The sequence below is a fragment of the Labeo rohita genome, chromosome 21 (genome assembly GCF_022985175.1).
Source record: "Labeo rohita strain BAU-BD-2019 chromosome 21, IGBB_LRoh.1.0, whole genome shotgun sequence".
NCBI lineage: Eukaryota > Metazoa > Chordata > Actinopteri > Cypriniformes > Cyprinidae > Labeo > Labeo rohita.
Genome location: NC_066889.1, coordinates 22561451 through 22581790, shown reverse-complemented (window position 1 = coordinate 22581790; position 20340 = coordinate 22561451). Strand labels below are relative to the sequence as shown.

General features: G+C 37.0%; 1 protein-coding gene across 2 annotated transcripts in view; it reads right to left on the bottom strand.

The window, feature by feature from the left end:
- Positions 1-20340, bottom strand: part of nsmfa (NMDA receptor synaptonuclear signaling and neuronal migration factor a) — a 45223-nt gene that overhangs the window by 9422 nt on the left and 15461 nt on the right. Inside the window, exons 2-8 of one of the 2 annotated variants that reach the window (XM_051092340.1) lie at positions 14849-14907; positions 13812-14633; positions 12043-12109; positions 4514-4566; positions 4047-4136; positions 1303-1430; positions 92-175 (exon numbers count right to left, since the gene is read on the bottom strand). In XM_051092340.1, the coding sequence (XP_050948297.1) occupies positions 92-175; positions 1303-1430; positions 4047-4136; positions 4514-4566; positions 12043-12109; positions 13812-14633; positions 14849-14907 (1303 nt within the window). The remainder of the gene's footprint in view (positions 1-91; positions 176-1302; positions 1431-4046; positions 4137-4513; positions 4567-12042; positions 12110-13811; positions 14634-14848; positions 14908-20340) is intronic. The other variant, XM_051092341.1, reaches the window with a different exon arrangement.

The following is a 20340-nucleotide window of genomic DNA, read 5'->3' as shown; positions in this document are numbered from 1 at the left end:
AATTTGTTTTAATGTAAACAGTCAAAACGGATACCTGCATGATGTGTCATGTAACACTGTGAGATGCAGAGTGAAGAGTGGCTTGACTTACATAGAGTATGGGTATAATAGATGGATCGTCCCTTCGAATGATGTTGGGAACATATTCTGCTTTAGGAACTTTAGATGAGATCAGCTATACAAAATGAGAGAAACAAAAAATGGTTACCATTAAGAATTAAATTTTAATTGAACTGAATATTAATTATAATATATTAAATTATCATTAAAAATAAAAATTTGATTCAATAATACTACTTAAGTGACAGAAATAAAAATGCTCACCACTAGAGTTGAATTTAAATTTTACATTTAATTAAACAAGTAAATTACAGTGAACATTTGAAAATTAAGTAAAAATGATTTATTAAAGTAAATTAACATTGCAAATTTAATGTAAATATAGTTGCAAGCAGCAATTACCATACGATTCAAGTGCTTAAGGCATTTAAGCATATAAGGAAAAAGAATATATTATTTAGCAAGGCTGTACCCACTTAAATCAATAATTTAAAAAGCATTTTTGGCAAATCCAGGTGTTTTACCATAATAATTACCGTGTTTTTGAGTCCTTTTTAACTGTTATAGCACATGCTTGTTTAGAATCACCTGTCGCATGTGCTCACCGGGTTTTGAGTTTTCCTTTAGGCTTTATAGGATCTTGGGTAAATTTGGACAGACTAGTTCGCAATCATTCTCAATCATTTAACAATCGATTTGATTGACAGCAGTGGTTCTAGAGGCAAAATTGTCCAGAATGAAGAGTTCTGTCATATGATACAAATATCACGCAACATAAAATCATTTACACCTTTGAAAAATGTCATATTGGCCCCCAGTGGCTGATTTATTTCAAATTTCTCTTAGACCTTTAGGGCCATGAGTAAAACAGGTTAACTCCATTAACCTTGTCTAACAGGTGCTCAAAATTTATCGGCCAATAGCGGCCATGTTTTTTAAGGTATGCAAATGTCCTTATAGACAACTGTTGTCAATCAGGCCGATTGGGGTGAGCCTTTGTCACAGTGTAGGCGGTGTGAGTACTACCATCCCTCCAAGTTTCAAATTTCTATAACTTACGGTTTGGTCTGCACAATAAGTTTTATGTGGAGATCGCTGATCCATGACTATTCTAACGATTACAACAGGATTTCAGTGCTACGCGCTTGAACCCCTAATTAAGTGAAATAAAAATTACTTAAAAATTAAAATCTAAATTGCATTACAACGAAAAAAAAAAAACATTTAAATTAAACTGCATACCATAATTTTAGGAGGGATGAAGTCATCCCCCTCACACGCCAGTCTCTCCATCTCTCTCTCCTCCTCCCAGTCCATGTCTTCACATCCGCCCTCCTCTGGAGTACCGCAGGTCGTCTGCAGATCCCCACCTGTAGCACCACACAACACAGCAGAGAGAGACAGTTCAATGATGGACACAGAGACACCCGAAGGCAGTCAAAGAGAAGAAAGGAACAAAGAGCCAAGCAAGGAATGAGAAGAGGAAAGAGTAGTAGAGAAAGAGGAAAAGAACAGCTGGAACAAAGATAAGACCGATTGACAGTGAATTTGTTTACATGGACTGCAGTTTGTAAACTGTTGACTTTCACTCAGTTTTGCTTCCATGTTAGGAGTCGTAACCTGATAACAGGAAAAGTTCACCCAAAAATGTTATTCCAAACCTTTATGCTGTTATTTCTTATGTGGAACATGAAGAGATTTTTTTAGGAAATCATACAGAATAATAGTTAATATTGATTACAACTGTTAAGCTCCTAAAAATGTCGGAACAGAATCCCCCCCAAAAAAAGAATCAGAAACTAAACCTAACACTAAAAATATCGAAAACATTTTTTGCCAATAAAACAAATTTTAGGTTAAAAAAAAAAAAAAAACATGTTTGAAAAATGTTGCTTTTGGAACTGGCATATGAAATATGATATGAAATAAGTTGGTAAAACTAAGTTTAGTAATACAAAAATGACTTGAAAAAAATGAAAAAAGCAAAAAAGAAATAAAAACTAAAACGTAATTAAAAAATAAATAAATGCTATGACATTTTATAAATAATAATACTAAAAATTATTTCTATTGAAAATGTTGGGCTCCACAGAACCTTAAAGTCCTTTTTGAACAGCTGACTTTTCATGAAAAATGATTTCTTCATTTTCCACTAAAACAACAGATTGTGGATTTGGAATGACATGAGGGTGACAAAATGATGACAGCATTTTCATTTTTGGGTGAACTATCCCTTTAACAGCTAAAAATGCAGTGTTAATTTGCTGTGAAGGCCTCTTTACACCAAGTATGCCTCTACCTATACAACACGAGAACTAAAAATGGAATCACTTTTTTGACTGCAGTCCATTTAAATATACAGTAGTGCACCTAACTAAAGCAATACATGTAAACTGCTATGAAAACCATAGTATTGATTGTATAAGTGAGCGTAAAGAGAAGAGGAAAAACTCCATCAGTACACCACAGAAAACCAGGCAGCTATAGAGAGAGAAAACAGACAGAGAAAAGCCAACAAACAAATATTACATCTGTAAGTCAAATGCTCACAATCATTCATCAGGCTCCCTGAAGACACAGGTGGCAAAAACAAACATGAAGACAAAATAAGACCAAAGACAAACTACACAGAGTTAACATGCTGACACAGAATTCTACAGTGCGCGCACACACACACAAACATACACACACATACGTCTCCAGAGTCCAGACGCTCCAGGCGGGACAGATACTCACAGAAAGAGAAAGAGAGGAGCACATATTCGGGACAGAACCACGCTCAGAGGAAGACAGACAAACAGGATCAGCATCAATACAAGAGGAGGAACGTCACTGCCAGACTGTGTATGTGTGGATTATGCAAGTGGAAGAACGTTTCTGTAATGTAATGATTTTATATACACAACCAGTCAAAGGTTTTTGAACAGTAAGATTTTTAATGTTTTTTAAAGTCTCTTCTGCTCACCAAGCCTGCATTTATTTGATCCAAAGTACAGCCAAACAGTACAATTTTGAAATATTTTTACTATTTAAAATAGCTGCTTTCTATTTGAATGTATTTTAAAATGTAATTTATTCCTGTGATCAAAGCTGCATTTTCAGTATAATTACTCCAGTGCTGATTTGCTGTTTTTATTGTTATTATTCTCAAAATTTAAAATAGTCAAGTAAATTTGTTCAGGATTCTTTGATAAATAGAATTTTTTTTTTTTTTGGAGGGGGGGGATTTCTATTTCAGTTTCTGAAGGATCATGTGACTGGAGTAATGATGCTAAAAATTCAGCTGGAAATCATAAGGAATAAATTACATTTTAAAAGATATTCAAATATAAATCTATTATTTAAAATAGTAAAATATTTCACAGTTTCACTTTTTTTCTGTACCTTGGATCAAATGCAGGCTTGGTGAGCAGAAGAGACTTCTTTAAAAAACATTTAAAAAATCTTACTCTAAAAACTTTTGACTGGTAGTGTACACTAATGTTCAAAAGTCTGGGGTCAGTAAGATTTTTTTTAAATTAATAATAATTTTATTCAGCAAGGATGCATTAAACGTATCAAAAGTGACAGTAATGACTATTACATTTGTAACAAAAATTATATTTAAAATAAATGCTGCTTTTTCTGTTCATCAAAGAATCCTAGAAAATCTGACTACAGACTGGAATAATGATGCTGAAAATTCAGCTTTGTCATCACAGGAATAAATTACATTTTTAAATATATTCAAACAGAAAACAGTTCTTTTAAATTGTAAAAATATTTCACAAAATTACTGTTTTTCCTGTATTTTGATCAAATAAATGCAGTGAGGATTAGATTTCTTTAAAAAATGTTTAAAAAATAGTACTGACCCTAAACTTTTGAACGGCAGTGTAAATAAACAATAACTAGTGCTGTCAATCATTTTATGCTGTGATCTTGATATGCTAAGTGTGTCATAGTGACGTGTAAGTGTGTGTGTGTGTGTGTACAGATGGACTCACTGTCTTTTGAGTCGTTTAGGGAGTCTTGTTTGACAGGGGTCGGATCACTCCAGGATCGGTTGAAACTCTTCGCCCTGCGCTCTGCAAATGCTAGTGAAGTGGAGAAATGGTCACACGCACACACACGCAACGTCCCATGATCCTCACAGACTGTGGGCTGCATCACATACACTCAAACACACCAACAACCACCAGCTACACACACATTTCTCACATACTTCATTGTCCATTTGTTTCTATGCTACACTCAAAACACACACAGAAGCTAAATGGACCAACACTCGTCTTCAGTCGCGGTTTTATAAGTCGCAATGACACAAAACTGTCAATCATCCTTCATAGGAACACAGAAACATGCAAAAATACACATGCTAATGCACATTCACAATGCAATACATCACATGCACAAACAAAAACACAATGGAGTGGTGCAATCATTTATACAGCGCACACACATATAGACTCACTTTGTGCTTTCATTCGTCTGCTGCCCACCATTCTTAAATGCTTCCGGAAATTCCTAAAAATGATCAGAAACGGAGAGGGTACATCAGGTCATCAAGATATTTTTGTTCTATAAAACAAGAACAAAGCATGTGTGCGTGAAGTTACACCAAAACCCCTCATCTCATGTTTGCGCTTGGAAACATGAAAAGATTTCCCTTGGTTATTCAACAGCGCAAACATATTTTGGAGACACCAGCAGACGTCCTTGTGCACTCATGTGCAGTATTGAACCAGCAAGTGTGTACTTTCTTTGAGCCATTTGGCTTCTCTCCAGCTGACTGAGAAAGCAGATAGAGAAAAATGCCACTGCAGTAAAAGTCTGTCCCACACCTCCAACATAACTAGCCTATGCATATCCATGACAACTGTACACTTAATTATCAAAGCTGAAACACTAGTAAAGGGTGAACAAAGGTAAAAGGGACAGCGAGGGATGTGAAGAAATAACAAATGAGAAGACTGAGGAGATATTAAGTCAGAAACATATTCTATACAAGTACGCAAATGCTGATGCTAGGCTAACGCTTTACAAACATCGGTCCCGTGTTCTTGTGTTACATCGTGTCTACACCGGAAGCGACAGTTGTTGCGTCGCGTCGCATCGCGCCTCAACAGCTTGACGCTATCTACACTGGACACTAAAAAAGCAACCGTTGCCAATCATTTGAACTTTGCGTCAGTAACTACTGCGTCATTTGTGCCATGAAATCCTATGCTACGAAATCCAAATTTGAGTTTTGAGGCATTTAATCCAGGTGTGTTAACTTTGAGGCTAGCATTATGCTAGTATATTCCTAAATGTTGATAAAATGGCATTGAAATGAATGGGAATGTTAACAGAATGCTAGTTTTCTCCAGGTATTCATCGTTTTCAGTAACATGACTGGTACCTGGAGGCTAAGACATCCATAGATTTGCAGCACAGGTAAGGTTAACCATTTGGGTTTATGTACTAACGTTAGTATATCCACTAAAGATGTAACGTCAAGGGGTCATCGGATGCCCATTTTCCACAAGTTGATATGATTCTTTAGGGTCTTAATGAAAAGTCTATAATATACTTTGGTTAAAAATTCTCAATGGCAGTGTAAAACAACACTCTTTTTACCTTGCCAAAATCAGCTCTGCAAAATCATCTTGTTCTGGTTGAGGTTGCTTTAAATGTTAATGAGCTCTGCTCGCCCCGCCCCTCTCTTCTCTCTGTGGAGTGACGAGCCTGTTTACTTTAGCTGCGTTTAGCCGCTAAACTTGCTAACTAGCACATAATTAGGGAAGGCGATCACAAAGATTTATAAAAAACCCTTACACTCACTTCTGCTGTAAGTGAAGCTGTATCACGAATAATTTGCGCAAACATAGACGGATATATGTAGATCTAGAGGCGCATTCCATTCACAAACAAAACATTATCCACTGCATCTTCAGCTCAGATGTCAGGAGTAAATGCACCCACTATGTTCATTATTACATCCAGCAACACAACACCTCCATCGCTCAATCTGAGATATTCTTGTCTAACTTACATCCCTGCTCCGGCATCAAAACAATGGAGGTCGGACTGTTACAGCTGATCTGAGGTAAAACGCTCATGTCAATCAACTATTGTGGGAGCGGCCTCTGTCGTTGTGACGCCACAATGACAGGCATCTGAGAATGGCTCGATTTGAAAAAGAGGATATTATTTCTACAGATTAATTAAAACCCACTGCATGGATTTTTATCATTATAGGGTAGATGTGTACATACACTGCCAACAAACATTAATGTTCAAACAACATGTAAAAGTGAACTTTGCATCCGATGACCCCTTTAACAATATCAAAAGCTCACAAAGCAATAATATCGCGATATAAAATACATAATACGATATTTAAAAAGAATTGAAAAAAAATAGAAAATTTTGTACATTTTAAAGTTATTATTCTATCTAATGCACTTTGAGAGTTCAAAATTAAGAGCTTCAACCCATGTTCTTAACTAAGAAGACTTAAATCAGAAAAAAGTCAGTTAATTGACTTGTAGCTGAACTTTAAACGGGACTCAAACCTTTTTTTTTGATTGGCTTCCAGTTAGCTGTACGAAACAACTCATTTTGTTGCTTGGTATTGCAAATTGGTGTATTTTACCATATTATTTTAATGAATTATCTTAATTATGAACTCACTGGTGTGTAGTGCAATCAGTTTTACCATTTACTGCATGTTGTTCTTCTCGTTATTTCCCTATAGTGGCTAATGAACCAGAAGTCTCGCCCATAGGTATACTTCCACGCTGAAGAATAAGGTGGATATTCTGGACCGTTTGTACCTTGGTTTAAACCTAAACAACACTCGGCAGGACTGCAGTGCTACACATGGTTAGCGCACTAGGGAAAGCATATCCTCATTAGCTCAGTGTATTGTGTTATGAAAACGTAATTTCAGATTTTTATTGAGTCTGTTTCAGTGTTTTTCTCCAACAAGTGTCCTGTTTTGTGACATAATTACACTGTAGATCATGACTAATTGGAAGGGAAGTAATGAGGAGACAGGAAGAGAGAGGCAGAAACCTGGGAGGAAGAGAGAAAAAGCGCTTTGTTTACACATGTGACAGAGCTGTGCCCACCTGTGAGAGGAGGGAGATATGGAGAAGTCACCTTTTTCCGTCCGTCTTACGGCTTATTTACACCCACATGCGTTAGAGAGAGAGAGAGAGAGAGAGAGAGAAACCTCCCTCGCCCCCGCAGCTGAGGATGAGTCAGAGGCATTTTTTTTCTCTATAGTCTCTCTTTTCATTCTCTCACTCTCTCTGTCCCATGTCTGCAATCTCTGCTCCTCTATTAGCTCTTTAATTTCATCACCACCTCTCTCATGCTGTTAAATAATTCTATTCTCTCAATCATGCCCCTTTGCTTTTTTAAAGTAATATTTCACCGAAAATGAAAATTCTGTCATCATTTCCTCATTCTCGTGGTGTTCCATATGCACTTTTTTCTTTTGTTGGTAATAAAAAACAATTTAAAAGACAAAATATTAAGTTTTTTGGTAAATAAATATTTGTATGCATTTGAAAAACATTTACTACTTATTATATATTTATATTTTTTTCTTATGGGTGCTCTTCTACACGCTGTATAATGAAAGTGAATGGGGGCTGGGAAGATCACATTCCAAAAAATGACAAAAAGCACCATAAATTTTTAAATCAACTTAAATATAGTGAGCAAATTGCCTGAATTACCTTTATAGCACTTTTCATAGTGATTTCCAGTCCCCATTCACTTTCATTGTATGGAAAAGAGCAGCCTGGACATTCTGTAAAGTATCTTAATTTGCATTCTACATAAGAAAAAGTGTCATATCGCTTTGGAACAACGTGGAAACAAATAAATTAACCATCCCTTCAATGAGAAGTACAGTACGGTCAACAATCTGCTATTTCAGGTCACCTCCTCTTTCAGCAGTTACCCCACACCACATTGTCTTTCCCTACAGCAGCTGTGCATTGTGGGAGACATCTGGCTGGATGCTCCAGACTTCTGTCCAATATGACCTCTCCAGCTCCCGATCGTCCCCACCCACAGCAGCAATTCTGATTACGTAATTGTCTGCTTGCCTTTTCTTCCTCTCATTCAGATTCTCACGCTCCTCCTTTTATCTCTCTCTCTTTCATTATCTCTCTGTCCTTCCATTCTCCTCCTGAATGTATGATTGCAGTGTATCATTAGTCTCATAGGGCTGACTTTCCAGTGACACATCACACCACCCCTGTCCAACAATACACTCCTGAATCATCTACTGCTACTGTGACCATCTGGTCCTGTTTCAATTACCCCTGATCCTCAGAGAGAACTCTGAATGAAACATACTGGCTAAAAAACAAAAGCCAAACAATCTATAAAAAGCAACTTTATTGATTATATGAAGAATATGCTAAAAGACCAGATCAATGTACTTTATGTTTATGCTACCCCTTTTTTCATGTTTAGATGAGAAAATCAGAGGATTAGAAATGATACAATGTGTGTGTGGATGGGATTATAAATCTTTTCAGTATGATTCATGAATATTAATTAGGTGATGTAATGCTAGTCAAAACTGATTTGCTGGAAAGCAGGTAAGTGGGCACTTGCCAAAATATGATTACTGCTTACTGATTCAATCAACTGCTGATATAACCATTTGGGAGAAGAACAATGGTGTAGATCAAAACGCAAAACAAATTTTAAAAAGGAATGATATATGAAGATTTTTTCATTATTATTTCATATACATCCATTATCACTCTTAAAAAAACTTGTTTATTTAGCATGCTTATTATACTAGCCAAATTAATATTACCGCTATAATACAATATAACCAGTCGGCAAAGCCTGCACTATGGTGTAGTTTAAAAAGCATTTTATTAATTTACAGTCAAGTCAAAAGTTTAAATGCACCTTAATTATTTTATCAAAATAAGAGGGATCATATAAAATGCATGTTATGTTTTATGTAGTACTGACCTGAATAAGATATTTCAAATTAAAAATGAAAATAATAGTTGAATTTATAAAAATGACCCTGTTCAAAAGTTTTCATATGCTTGATTCTTAATACTGTGTTGTTACCTGAATGATCCACAGCGTTTATTTTTAAGTGATAGTTGTTCATACATGAGTCCCTTGTTTGTCCTGAACAGTTAAACTGGCCGCTGTTTTTCAGAAAAAATCCTGCAGGTCCCACAAATTATTTGGTTTTCAAGCATTTTTGTGTATTTAAACCCTTTCCAACAATTACTGTATGATTGAGATCCATCTTTTCACATTGAGGACAACTAAGCGACTCATATGCAACTATTACAGAAGGTTCAAATGCTCACTGATGCTCCAGAAGGAAAAACGATGCATTAAGGGCTGGGGGGTGAAAACTTCTGAACAGAATAAAAATGTGTACATTTTTAATATTTTGCCTAAATATCATATTTTTTTTTTAATTTAGTACTGCTCTTCAGAAGCTACAGAAGATATTTACATGTTTCCAAAGACAAAATAAGTTACATTTACTCTTGATCTTCAAATTCAAAAAGTTTTCACCCTCCCTGGCCCTTAATGCATTTTCCTTCCTTCTGAAGCATCAGTAAGCATTTAAACCTTCTGTAATAGTTGCATATGAGTCCCTTAGTTGTCCTCAGTGTGAAAAGATGGATCTCAAAATCATACAGTCATTACTGGAAAGGGTTCAAATACACAAAAATGTTAAAAAACCAAAGCATTTGTGGGATAGGCAGTTTAACTATTCAGGACAAACAAGGGACTCATAAACAATTATCACTAAACAAACAACTCCCACAGCTGTGGATCATTCAGGTAACAACACAGTATTAAGAATGTGAAAGAAAGTGTATACAGATTTTCGAACAGGGTCATTTTTATAAATTCAACTATTATTTTCTCTTGTGGACTATGTAAACACCTTTTATGTGAAATATCTTTTTCAGGTCAGTACTAAATAAAAAATAACAGTTTATATGATCCCTCTTATTCTGCTAAAGTAACATTTTGAAGATTCTGCAAGGTGTATGTAATCTTTTGACTTCAACTGTATGTTTATTACTCTGAACATCGCTGACATTATTTAGCATTGGAAATGTCTAGAATTTCTCTAGCGCTTCTGTTGACATCGGTTGGATCATTTTCACTTCTAAAAAACTGTTTCTGAGGTTGCAAACAATTGCAATTTTCCTCTCAACTTGCATAGTTCAGTCACGCCTTGGTTACACAGCAGCAAGAAAGTTGGTTTGTGGCTGCGAAAGCAAAAAGCAATTTCAAGGTGTGTTGTAACCATGGAGGTAAGACACTTATGGAGGTAAGACAAGAGAGTCTAACTCTCATCTCAGCCCAACCAGGGTGGTTCATGTCTAAGAATAACGTCCTCAGACAAAATACCTATATTGATATGGATCTCTTAGCTTTAGATAGAACGACAGCTATATAGGTAGGTATATAGACAGAACAATCATAGATAGATAGATAGACTGTAGTGCCAGATAGGGCTGTACTGCCAAAGCTCTTCCTCTGACAGGAATAAAAGTAGCGATAAATGACAGGCCTGCAACAAAGTACCTCTGTATGATGGCGGCTGACTCCACCTCGTTTTTTCTCCTCTTTCTCTCTGCTAGACTCCGGAAAACCCTGGCAGGAGGTGACACAACTTTAATGCCAGCGAGGGCGAGGGCTCACTAAAGTGCGGTTAGAGGTTAGAGCCATGCTCATGAAGGGGCAATGTTAGGCTGGGGTTAAGCAGAAGTAGCTCCTTCTGGTTAAATAAAGGTTCAGCCATGAGATTGGATCGAAGTATAAATGAACGGGACTTATGCCACCACACGCTGGTACAGAAAATCGAAAGAGCATGTATTTATCGTTGCTGTGTTGTATGCATTGGTAAGTGAACATCTTGACCTTCCTGATAACATAACCAGCAGTGTCACCTACGGAGGACTCAATTTCTCCTTGCAATTAAATACAAGTATTAAATAAATAAAACATTCATTGCAGACACCTGCAATTCAACATGCTTTTCAGAAACCATGTGAAATTATCTCGAGGGACACTTAACATTTCTAGATAAACAACTCAACTCAATAAATGATTGCCATCAGCACCTGTCAGCATTTATAAACCGTCCAAGAGAACTACATCTGTGTCTCTAGCTGAGGTAATCAGAATTATTCAGACCAGCCTATCAAATGTGTTTCTAAGCCATTTCCTGAATCAAAATGCATCGCTGCGTTTCACACCACTAAAGCAAAAACATCAATCTTTCCCTCAGGTTTTCAAACCAAGCACACTGTGATTCATTTCTACATCAATGTAAAATCATTTTACTTCAGTTTCATCAACTTGACAGCGTTGAAACTGCGGTTTCCTCGGTTCATACTCACAAGCCCTATATGTATGGGACCTGAGAAGATCCAATAAATGCTTGTTTCATACACAGGTGTGTTCTTCCTCACATTATGAAGCAATTACGAAAAAATTACCAAGCAAATTACCTCAGAGTTCCTTTGAGAAATCTAATCCCATCCGGATAGGAATGTTTGTGCTTGTAGTAAATTATTTCTTCTCCTTCGCTTCTTCTCATTTACAGTCAAATATTGTAAACAGAGCTAAATTTGTGGGACTGGAGGGATGGCAGGGTAGGCTTTGGTGGGGAAGCTAGCGTTTGACATCACGCACTGTCATTTTGTGACATTTAAAGGGTACAAAAGGGATACTCACGAAATCCTGTAGAGCCGGTGAGGCAGACAAAAAGGAGAAAGAAAGACAGACAGAAAGCTTAGATAACAAACACTTTTGAAGAAAGCGTGTGTGGTCATCGTGTACTTGTCGGCACTCTGAGTCAGTTTGACAGTAAATGTCACTAAATGGAAGTGTGTTAGTGGTGAGACACCTGTTGTGCCATCTGTACTTGAGGTCAGTATATAGGCTTCAAACTTCAGTGTGTGTATGTGTGATGAAGTGAGTACTCACGCCTGCATGGTCGTTGTAGCAGTCTGAAAGCTGAACATGTTCTCTTTAGGGAACCAACTGTTATCTTCTGATTAGAAACAGAAATAAGGAAGAACATTAGAACAGCGGAAATTATGTATATGAATATATGAATTGCGTCAAACTGAACAAACATATACAGTGGCCCCATAAAGTACCTGGACATGTAAACCACACTCAAAAATGGAGTTTCATTGCAATAGATTCATTGCAATATCAAACCAAATCAGCACTCAAATCATGCTATAATAATAATACATACACACATACTGTGTTCAAAATTATTCACATTATAAATGACCATGTGCTATTTTTCATTAATAATTAATACCACTTTGTTGATCATTTGTCATCTAATGACATCTACATTTTTAAATAAATGTTTTTGCTTTAACTTGAAAAACGGTGTGTACTGACTAGGGGTTGACTGATATCTGTTTTTCAGTGCCAGTGCAGATACGGATTATTACAGATCAAGTAGACGGATAACCAATATTTTGAACCGATATATATGTCTGGTGTGAAAATAAAAATTAATGTCAACATTAAAAATAACAAGGGCTCTGAAAAAAAGTTTCTCAAACTTCAAATGCTTTTAAATTATTTTATCAGCAAATCGTTTTTTAAGAATTACTCCACTTCCAAAATAAAAATTTCCTGATGATTTACTCACCCCCATGTCATCCAAGATGTACATGTCTTTCTTTCTTCAGTCGCAAAGTTTTTTAAGAAAAAACGTTCCAAGATTTTTCTCAATATAGTGGACTTCAGTGGTGCTCAACGGATTGATGGTTTAAAATGTAGTTTCATTCCAGCTTCGTAGGGCTCTACATAAACCCAGCTGAATAATAAGGGTCTTATTTATCATTAAGAGCCATCTGAAGTTGCATTGAAACTACATTTTTTACCTTTAATCTGTTGAGCACCATTGAACTCCACTATATGGAGAAAGATTTTGGAAGGTTTTCCTCAAAAAATGTAATTTCTTTGCGACTGAAGAAAGACCGGAATATCTTGGATGACATGAGGGTGAGTACATTCTCAGGAATTTTTTATTCTGTAAGTGGAGTAATCCTTTAATGTCGGCGCCAATAATTGGCCAGGCCAATAATTGGTTGACCCCTAGTACTGACATCTTTCCACGGTTGAAACAAGATGCCTTCTGATGTTCATTTGTGTTTATTTAATGCTATAAGTAGTAAAGAGGAAGAGATGATCGGCTCACAGGTGGCTTGAAGTGAGGTGCTACATCTGTCTGATCTGTGATGATAGATTGAAGAGTGTAACAAATTTATAGTTTAAAAAATCTGAGGCTTTGTTTTGTCTGTCGGTGTGTTGTCAGTGTCCTCTTTGCTCCGCGATGTGTTACTATCAGCAAGTACCTCACTAACCACAATTTTTGCTTGTTTTTAAAGAATAAATCTGATTTATTTTCAGTGACAATCAATATTATGCCAAAATGCTGTTGAGTGAGCTTTACTTTTGAACCTGAAATATTACTTTAAGTGTAGTTTAAGCATCCAAATACTTTCTGGGGACACTGTGTGAAGATCCACCAGCAACAACATACACACATGGTCCACTCCACAGAGGGAGAGAGCACAAAAGAGACACACAGGAGAGAGGAGAGAGACACAGGAAAGCGGGAAAAATACAGACCACGGCACATCGAACACATCGACCCTTCACCCCTTCCCCTTGGCCAGAGCCTCTCTCTCTGTTTCTCTCCCCTGTCGCTCTCCCCCTCTCACCTCGCTCCAGCCCAGTCACGCGGTCCACACTGCACATCCGCTCTAGTGGTGGCCGGCGCTGCTTGCCTGCCTCTCGGGTGCTGCTTTCCAGATCCAGGGAACCCTGGCTACGCGAGGGAACCCCGGGACAGGCCTCGCACGCCAGGCCGCAGTCCTTTCCCTCCCCCCAGCCGCGGATGTTGTGCGCGCTGACCGAGCTCTGCAGCGGCTGGGAAAGGTGGTGATGGTGCACCCCGTGGTGATGGTGGCTTCCGCCACTGGTTCCGCTGCTTCCAGCTCCGCTGGTGTTGCTGTGATGATGGTTGCCGGCATGATGGTGGTTGCTGTGATGATGGTTTCCGGATCCACTTGCGCTTCCGCTTCCACCTCCACCTCCACCTGCAGCTCCATGGTGGTGGCGGTGGTGCTGGGTCGGAGAGGACGAGTTGGATGTAGAGGGCTGGGCGAGCGCTTGGGCATTACACGCCTCCTGCGCCGCTTTTAAGACCTCAAGCTCCAGGTTCTCCTTGCTTCCCCGGCTGGTCCCCAGCATGCCGCTCTCTCCGGTGATGGTGTAGACGCGAGCAGGCTGCAGGGCACACTCCACGCACTTCTGCTGATCCTCCTCTGCCGAAAAGCTGCGCTCTAGGGACAGTCGACTCTTGGAGGAAGCTGCTGTCGGAGGTGGTGGTTCCAGAAGGCCCAGGGCGGGGTTAATCAAGCTGGGGTCGGCGCTGACGGCGGAGCCCTGGAGGGTGCAGCTGTTGAAGTTGTTGTTCTGAGCACACAGGCTGTCTGGGGAGTCAGAGTCGTGGCCAACGAGGGTGTCAGACAGTAAGTGATCTTCAAATCAAACATTAGGACAGATGCCAAGAGAAAGAGAGAGGATCGAGTGAGAGATGCACAGAGAAAAAGACAGATGAGGTAACACACGCTACATTAAAAAGTGGCACAGTTCCTCATGAAACATGAATGTGCCTGGAGTCTGGGAACATCACAGGCTCTAAGTGGACTGGAAAGAAGAAGAACGGAAAGAAAGAGGATTGGAGATAACTAACCTGATCCGTTGCGGTTCTCAGGATGGGTGTGAAGGTACTCTCCGAATGCACGAGCTGCTCTGCAAAAAACACACACGTGTTCGTCATTGGCAGGCCCACACTGTGAATATAGTCACGGATGAAGGATAGTGTTAGGCATGACATGCTGTGAACTCACAAGCAAATTACTTAATGAATTGTTAAAAAAGACTCACATACCAGTTACAGACTTCATCAGATTAACTCACTGAATCAGTCCAAACCGTTTCAATGATGCTGATCGTGAATTTCAAGGGATAGTTCACCCAAAAATGAAAATTCTGTCATTAATTACTTACCCTCATGTCGTTTCAAACCTGTAAGACCTTCGTTCACCTTCAGAACACAAATTAGGATATTTCTGATTAAATCTGAGAGCTTTCTGATCCTGCATAGACATCAACGCAACTACCACGTTCAAGGCCCAGAAAGGTAGTAAGGACATTGTTAAAATAGTCTGGGTCTCGGAACGTCATGGTTCTCTCATGAAAAAACTGTTGAATAAAGTCATTATTTTTGTTGTCTTTGCACACAAAAAGTATTCTCGTAGCTTCATATCATTATGGTTGAACCACTGATGTCACACAGACTGTTTTAACAATGTCCTTACCAGTGTTTGGGTACTGTTGGTGTCCGATTACTTTTGTGCGTTTGAGATTAAAAAGTATTTAAATTGTATTTTTAAAATAAAATTAACCTATCGATTTGCTAGATAAGACCCTTCTTCCTCGGTTGGAATCGTTTACAACCGCATTTGGGATCGTTTGAAGCCGTTTTTAAACTGCATTTTGAGAGCTCAAAATCGGGGCACCATATCAGTCCATTATATGAAGAAAAATACTGAAATGTTTCTCTCAAAAAACAATTTCTTTATGGCCAAGAAAGAAAGACATGAACATCTTGAATGACAATTTTTTGTTCTGGAAATGGACTCCTCCTTTAAAACACTCATAAAATGTGACATCAGTGGTTCAGCCATAATGTTATAAAGCTACGAAAGTACATTTTGTCCACAAAGAAAACAAAAATAACAGCTTTATTCAATCATTTCTTCTCTTCCCTGTCGGTCTTCGACATGCATTTGCAACAGTACCGCTGCAGCCTATGCAGGGTCAGAAATCTCTCAGATTTAATCAAAAATACCTTAATTTGTGTTTTGAAGATGAACGAAGGTCTTACTGATTTGGAATGACATGAGGTTGAGTAATTAATAAGAGAATTGACATTTTTGAGTTACCCCTTTAAGGTTGCTGAAACGCCATTTAGAATCATTACTGACTGAATGACAATGTATAGCTAAAAATATACATTTGCAAAAAATGATATTTTAATAATAAAAATACATAATAGAAAAGTACTCTCAGTTCCGTTTAGCACATTTCACCATGTGAAATCCATTCTGCAGAATTTTCTGCATTTTCTCCTGAAATCAGCTTAGTCATCGGGTTACAAAACCACAGAAGCATCACACAGTGTAATCCAGCACTGCACAATCCAGTGACCCTGTCAGCAGCTGATCATACTTAACATTTACTGCAGTCCTTTCATTACTTAAATCCAGTTTTAATGAATTAAGCCCATCAAGATGTTTTACAAGAGAACTTCAGAGCATTCAAGCAAGCATTAACGCAAACTTGCACTTTAAAACATGCATACATCTGCATTTTGTAGATTGCATTACTGATGTATGTTATATTACTGCTGCATTGTTTTTATTTAATTATTTGCGTGATGAAAGAAGCAAAATTTAGTTTTCATGCCCATGATTGTGAGTTTATTTGTTCCTGTGCCTTTAAGACTTTTATGTAAACATCCTTTTCACATGTGACAGCACTTTGCTCTGGCACATTAAACTCTTTTATGTACAAACGATCAAATAAATTAGATTTCTGATGATTTGGCCCTTTTTAAATACCCATTTTTCCCACAGATGTACCCGATAAACCCTTCTATAGAGTCTAGATGGACGATGGTTCCTTATATGTCATTAACTCTTCCTGCTTCCGGATCCGGCTGTCAGTTTCTCTGGCTTCTTTTTCAATTTGAGAAATGACAGGCCCAGTGCGGACTCCTCTTAGCCTCTTAATGTCACCTGCTAAGCTGACACCAGCCTCGGGTATAAAGGGCTTTCACAGGGATATGAGTAATGCTCTGCATGCGGCAGCTGTCTGCATCGGGAGGTTTGAAAGCCGGACTCTTCAAACTTGAGAATGTGGCCCTGCTTCTGCAGTGTGAAGGCTGAAATGAGGGGCAGGCATGTGGAAACGCATGTGACTGTGAAAAAGAGGGCATATGGCAGAAAGAAAGGTGGGAAAACAAGAGTGGGGAGAGGAAGGGAGAAAGAGAGAGGAGGAGGACGAGGAGGAACAGAGACACGCGCACTGTGTAAATGTAATTGGTTGCTTTGTATTTCAGAGCCACCCACAGATTCACATGTAGCGTTTTTATCTTTCCAGTCCAAGAGGAAGAATGTGGGAGAATGATGGATTTGAAGGGTGAAAAAGGGACTGAGACACTGAGACAAATAGAAATGTGGATGGGAAAACAGAAAATAAAAATGAGTATGGCATGTCATATTGCAGGTCATGTCAACTACTATAATAAAATAAACAAAAATTAAAAGTTGTTTAAAATTAATGAAATGACATGCTGCAGTATAACACATCACTACAGGTCATGTTAACTACTATAATAAGACATAAAAAAAAAAAATAATAATAATAATAATAAATAATTAAAACAAGTATAGCATGTCATGTTACAAGTCATGTCAACTACAATAATGAAAATAAAAAGTAAATAAAAATAAAAAATGGTTTAAAATGAGTATAATGTCACGCTGCAGGTCATGTCAACAACTACAATAAATTTAAACAAAATTAAAAAAAAAAGAAAGTATAACACATCGATGCAGGTCATGTTAACTACTTTAATAAAATAAGAAATAAAAAAAAATAAAAACAATATATAATAAAGTGTCAACTACTATAATAAAAATTAAAAAATAAAATAGTTTAAAATTAGCATAAAGTCTCACTGCAGGTCATGTCAACAACTATAATAAAAAAAATTAACTACTATAATAAAATAAGAAATAAAAAACATGATAAAAAGATTAAAACAAGTATGTTCATAGCATGTCATGCTGCAAGTCATGTCAACTACTATTATAAAATATGATATATAAATAAAAAAAATAATTTAAAAAAGGAATGGAGACAAATAGAAATATGGATGTAAAAACAGAAAACAAAGGACAAAATAAAAAATATAACTATATTAAAAAATATAAAAATATAAAACAAAATGAGTATAACCTGTTGCTGCAGGCTGTCATCTATATAATAAAACAAGTTTTATATATATATATATATATATATATATATATATATATATATACATATAATTAAAAAAAAAGCAATTAATAAATACAAATAAATAAAATGAATAAAAAATAAAAAATATGAAAAAATATAATTAAAAAAACTAAAACAAGTATAGCATGTCAAGTCATGTCACCTTCTATAATAAAAAAAGTCATGTCAACAACTAAAAAAATTAAACAAAAATGTGAAAAAAGATACGTGAAAATACTGTAATTAAAAAATAATAATTGTTAAAAATGAGAACATCTTACACCGCAGGTCCTGTCAACTGCTATAATAAAATAAAAATTAAACAAAAATAAAAAAATATTAAATTTGTTTAAAATTACTACAATGTCATGCTGCAGGTCATGTCAACAACTATAATAAAATAAGCTAAACACATTTAAAAAAATAATAATAAAAAAAGAAAAGAATAGAGACAAATAGAAAAATGGATGGAAAAACAAAGCATGACGATAAAAAAAAAAATAAAATATATATTGATACTGATATAAATATAGAAATATAAGTAATGTAAACTATAATAAAATGGCAAAAAAAAATTGTTTATACTGAGAATATCAGGTCATATGCAGGTCATGTCAACTACAGTACTATAAAAAAAATGTATTAAAAACATACAGACATACAAACATACATAAAATGAAATGAGTATAGCATGTCACCTATACCTGGATCAAATTTACCTTTAATGTCTGCATGTGTTTCTCTCATATATACAGAAATGATCTTCATTAGATCTTCATTAGAACATGATAACAGCTTTGATTGGTTTGAATTAAAGGCTCATGAATAACAGTGATGCAAATGATCAGCTGGATAACCTCAAGAGATCCTCAAAACCTCATTCATACCAAAGCATCAAAGTAAGCACTAATTTGACACTTAATTCACAGGCGGCTATAAAGAGAGCGTCAGAGACGGAGAGAGCGCGAAAACGCACGAAAACTGTGAAACGAACGTCACGGCGCTTCCCACAGGAAATATTTGTCACCACTGGCCCATCGTAAACAGCAGGAATCAAATAGACAGAAAGAGAAACACTAATTAGTTCGGGCCTGAGGGGGCATCATCAGTAACAATCGATAACACCAACCTGATTTAGCCAATCAGAACAGACGATTACGATTTGAATAAATAATGAAGCCAGCATAAGCAAAGAGACTTCGGCGGGTTCACATTTCATAAGAACATACTGTCGCCTTGATAATAAACGAACAACAGCTTATTCTGTTGCGCATACGGTGGCTTTGGCACTCGCAACTGTGTAAATCTCCGGGTGAGTCATTGCTTTTCGGGAAGCTGATTCAATCTTGTAGGATACATGACGGATGAGTTCTTAATACGCTCTGCCTGAACCCGTTTTCGCTACACAGACAAATATTTGCAGGCACCAACACATGCTTTCGTACCTTTAATGTACATAATGAACCTGTTTTGCACAATATATGGCCTACGCGTAATCACATCCATTCCCCACGCACGGAAAACCCACTCCGATCTCAATTTTGCAACCTCCTCCACAGAAGCTGTCACACGCCCTGGGATCGTTCCACAGGAATCCCTGGTGGCTCGCAGTCGCCCTCAGCTTTCCTGACGTAACGTTCGACAACATGACACTTGTGACAGCGCTTTAAATTATTCAGTTTTACCATAACAGCTCGTGTTGAACCAGGTCACTGTCGCCCGCTTCGTAACAAGCATCCTCCAATGCAACAGGGTTAATTGGAGTGCCAATTCAGTCTGAAGAGCCACATACTTGACCTGAAGAGCAGGGGAACGCAGTATGCATTGTGCCTACATAGGAAGCTTACTACATAGGGATCATCCTAATTGGCATGTAACCACATAAGTGATTTGGAACCCTTGACATAAATGACACATTTTAATTTTGAATCACTTTAAACTGTATTTTTACATTTTTATACAGTGTTATAAATACTACGCAGTACTAAATAATCATTTGAATGCTGTTTGACAGCTTTCGCTGAAAGTAAAAAAAAATGAAAATTAAAAATAAATAAATAAAGATAAAATTTAAATCTTGATCTTTAAAATTAAAGCTTATTTTTTATTTAATTTTAT